The 3747-nt window shown below is 47.2% G+C and overlaps 1 protein-coding gene across 2 annotated transcripts; it reads right to left on the minus strand.

The window, feature by feature from the left end:
* Positions 1-191: 191 nt before the first annotated feature.
* LOC143373363 (coiled-coil domain-containing protein 63) lies at positions 192-3616 on the minus strand. Of its 2 annotated transcripts, XM_076820557.1 has the most exons (6): positions 2616-3616; positions 2112-2522; positions 1704-2038; positions 1099-1322; positions 762-1024; positions 192-633 (listed from the first exon to the last, which is right to left on the minus strand). In XM_076820557.1, exons 2-6 carry the CDS (start codon positions 2460-2462, stop codon positions 340-342), a joined length of 1467 nt encoding a protein of 488 aa, XP_076676672.1. In that variant the 5' UTR covers positions 2463-2522; positions 2616-3616; the 3' UTR covers positions 192-339. The 2 variants fall into 2 exon arrangements, with proteins under 2 accessions (XP_076676672.1, XP_076676671.1); XM_076820556.1 differs by having other exon boundaries at positions 2112-3616.
* Positions 3617-3747: the final 131 nt, after the last annotated feature.

The raw sequence follows: 3747 nt of genomic DNA on the forward strand, positions 1-3747 counted from the left end.
TATTATTGATATCTCTTTTGTATGATCTTCCTAGCGGCCGGTAAGTGACAGCCAGATATGTTATGCAGGAGATCCGAGTAATCCTCTTCGAGCCTTTCCTTCAACTTTTCAGTGGCTACGCCGCGTGTCAGTGGCTGCTCCAAACCTTCGGATACGATCTGCAATTCTTCTTTCTCCACGCATCTGCACGGTTTAATCGTTTTTCTCAGCACAGATTCGTTAGGAAGGCGAACGATGTAAAATCCAGATAGGATCAATGAAAAACCGTCGAAGGAAAGGATATTTAAAATGTTAAAGGGAAGTAAAGAAGGGTAAGGAAATGCGTAGGGAACGAGGGACTTACAGGGCGCAAGGCTGGGTAGGGGCGACGTATTCAATAGGGGGTACTTTCAATTTTGGCCTTTTCCCTTCATCGAGTCGCAGCTGTTGCGACTTGGTAGCCTTGTCCAGCCAATATACTTTGTGGAACATTTCTGTGATACGCTTCTCGACGATGCCCAGGTACAGCATAACATTGCTTCGCGTTAGCTGCTCATTATCGCCCAGCAATTCTAAGATGGGCGAATTGTCGCAACGTATCGCTTTGAAGAGGGAGTCTATCCCTTTCAGCAGCTTCTCTATTACGTCGTCGCACTGAAACGAACATCGCAAGCGTGTTGGTTGAAAAGTACCTAAACGATCGTTAAAGCGAACCTAGCTGGTCAATCGCGGGATACGATTTTCTAGGCCTTCGATATTCTATAGGATTAGCGAAGCATCACCTGTGCCAGACTTTCTTCAGCCGCATCGGCGAGAGTGGTCTGCTCTTCGAGCTCGTTCTTGAGCTTCTCCAATGTCTCCGTCTGCTGTTGACCACGCTCCTCGGTCAGGGCACGTGCCTCGCCTATGGCTGCTGTCAGCTGAACCATCCTCGACTGAAGGCTCTCCAGCTCATCGTTCAATTCGTTCACGTAACTGAACAGAGCGAAGTTCTCTTCCTCCTGCTTGACGAAGTGTGCCGTGAGCTTGTCGATTTCAGTTTCGCCTAGATAACGTAACGATTTAACAGAGAGCGCGATCATTCCTAGGGGTTCCTATCAACGAGAAGACGTGGAGTACCAGTGAATTCCTTGATCATATGCAGAATCTGCTTATAAGACGCGATTTTATCCTGCTTCGCCTCCTTCTTCGCCTTCTTTTCAGCTGCCCGCTTTGCATTCAAATCCGTCATTTCACGGTACTGCCCCTTCACTCCGAGAAACTCCTGAAGCTTCATTTCGTTGTCCAACGTTCGTTGTAGCTCGCACATCTCGGAGACGTGGGTGTTCAGGTCTCTTATACCCCTTTAAAGAAAGAAATTTCGTTAGAAGACGCTTGTTCACGTGGCTACGCGCAGAGCTACCGGAAGCGAGGAAAGTGCAAGTGCGGCCCGACAAATAAAATATTCGATCACCGGACGTTATCACGCGCCACTGATCCCCGACCGTTGCTCTCGGCCCCGAGTTTCTAATACAACGAGGAATAAGCCAGCCTGCGCGAATTACGAATAGCTTTCTGATCGTTAATGCGGCTCTCAGAATTATGGGGACAGCGATTCGATCATTTCAGCTTTCTTTGGTGAAGAATGTGCGCGAAACTTGTCCTGACGCAGCACGTTTCCAACTTCGTTTTCTAGCATTATCGGAAGGGGAACAACAACGCGCGTTACGCTCTCGGGTATACACCTTTCACGGAGAGCTTGAATCTTGTTTATCTCCTCGTCTCTTTGATTAAACGCTATGGTAGCTTGCTCTATCAAGTCGTTAATGATCTGCTTCCCAGTGCTCAACTGGCCGACCAGTTTATTCCAAAGGGCCGAAAACCGCGCCCGGTCCTTCAGCAACGACTCAATCTCCGCCCGGAGCTTAGCGTTATGAGCGATTATAAGGTTGAATTTCTTCGTGGCCACCTCGAGTCGGTTCTCCAGTATCTCCACCGATTTTTCTTTCTGCGCGGCTATTTCCCTCAGTTGCGTGTCCGATCGAACTTGCATTCTCAGCCTCGTTACTTCCTTCGACAGCTAAAGAAAATTAACAGACAGTGTATTTCAGCGATTACTGGGCGGCAAGGGCGAGCGCCAGTGATCACCGAACCTTGGCAAGTTGTACATCCAGCTCGGCTATCTCGTCTCTCTCCGCTTTTATCATATTGTCGCATTTCGATTGCAGCGTCATAAGACACTTCAGCTTCTCCTCGGTCTCCTCGTCCTTGCGAACGAAATTCTTCGAATTCGCGGTTTTAATGCGAAGGACGAGCTCCGCCTTTTCGTACTCCAAATGATTGATCATGTTCAACTGGTTGCGTAGCTGCAGCCTCGCATCCTCCACGCAAACCGCTCGATCATTCTCCATTATCCTGTACTGTCTCTTCAGCCGCGAGAGCTCGGCTTGAGCCATCGTCTCGAGTTCCAGCTCGTCTGGCGTGTGCTGCTGTTTGCGCGCCATGGCCACTTTCGGCGATCTCGACTATCAAAAATGTTTGGAAGATACCGCAATTCTATCTGTCTGAGGGGAAGGAGAACCCGTATAGTACGGAACGATTTTATATTTCGCGTATCGAACGGTTGGCAATTACCAGCTGTTAAATTGTGTAAGTACCTGCTACTTGTTGGCTCGCAAGCTGGAAGGTTATTAGGACTCGCTATTCGTTAATTATTCGTTACACCAGGTTGTTCACAGATCTTGACGGAAGTTGCCAATGTATTCGCCTGTATCTTCCTCGTCTTCCACGTCGATGATCTCGAGGGTCCACGGAGGGGAGGAAAACGCTTTCCAGACGTAACCCTCGATGACGTTCGACGGCGACATTTGAGGAAGACATCTGCCACCCTGTATAGCTCTGCCAGCTGTATGTGCGGCACCGTTGTTCTTGTTGGTGCTTCCGGTTGCCAAGCACCCTCTCAGGGGTGTACGGTGACAGGGATCACGATTTCGCGCGATAGCGAAACGTTCTGATTTCCTCGAGCCGAAGGAAATAATTAACCTCGAGAATTTTCGTAAATTCTTTCACAAATAGGAAGACTTATAAATTATAAATTACAAACGAGCGCTGGACTTATTATCGCTCAAAGAAACCGAGCCTGGTGGTTTACAATAATTTTAAGTACCATGGTTCCGGACTCTTACAAAGCGATTAAAACATATTAACGACACTTTTGTTCGTACATTATACGAGGTCTTCTGATAAAGTATGTTGGTCGAGGAATCACTAGGTGGTGCAAGCCTCTTAATGATAACTGATGCTACTGCTCGTGTATAATTACACCGCTAAGTAGAGCGCTTAATGACGGCTGCCTTCCAGTATTGCTTACGCTAATGATCAACGAATGGTGTCAGGAGCAACGATCTCCAGAGGAACATAAGCACATTTCATTACGTACCCTTTATTCGCGTAATTTCTAAAATAACAGTATGACAGGGCAGCGTTCTTCTCTTTCATGAGAGAACGCTTTATTTAATACATTCATCCAGTTTAATGACAGAATTACAGTGAAATCTCCCGAGTCATTCCCCCCCACGAACCAGCATTTTCTAACTCTCGGAAGCATCTGGGTGGCGGGTATTTTCAAATTGCAAACTCCGAGATAGAATTTCATTCGCACTTTACATTTCACTTTATCCGGCTACATTTTCAGCCCATCGAAAGTGACGTTTCACGTAAACGATCAAAGAGAGCATCAATAAACATGGAAGTTTACGCTGAAACGATACGACGATAAGAGATTGGAAC

Source organism: Andrena cerasifolii, chromosome 9 (assembly GCF_050908995.1).
Source record: "Andrena cerasifolii isolate SP2316 chromosome 9, iyAndCera1_principal, whole genome shotgun sequence".
Lineage (NCBI taxonomy): Eukaryota > Metazoa > Arthropoda > Insecta > Hymenoptera > Andrenidae > Andrena > Andrena cerasifolii.

Bases quoted from the DNA above. Each gene is read 5' to 3' on its own strand.
- LOC143373363 (XM_076820557.1), bottom strand. From the start codon at position 2,462: ATGGCGCGCAAACAGCAGCACACGCCAGACGAGCTGGAACTCGAGACG. The intron at 1,323-1,703 runs GTGTATACCCGA...CTTTCTTTAAAG, and splicing joins ATTCAAGCTCTCCGTGAAAG to GGGTATAAGAGACCTGAACA. The intron at 634-761 runs GTGATGCTTCGC...TGTTCGTTTCAG, and splicing joins CTGAAGAAAGTCTGGCACAG to TGCGACGACGTAATAGAGAA.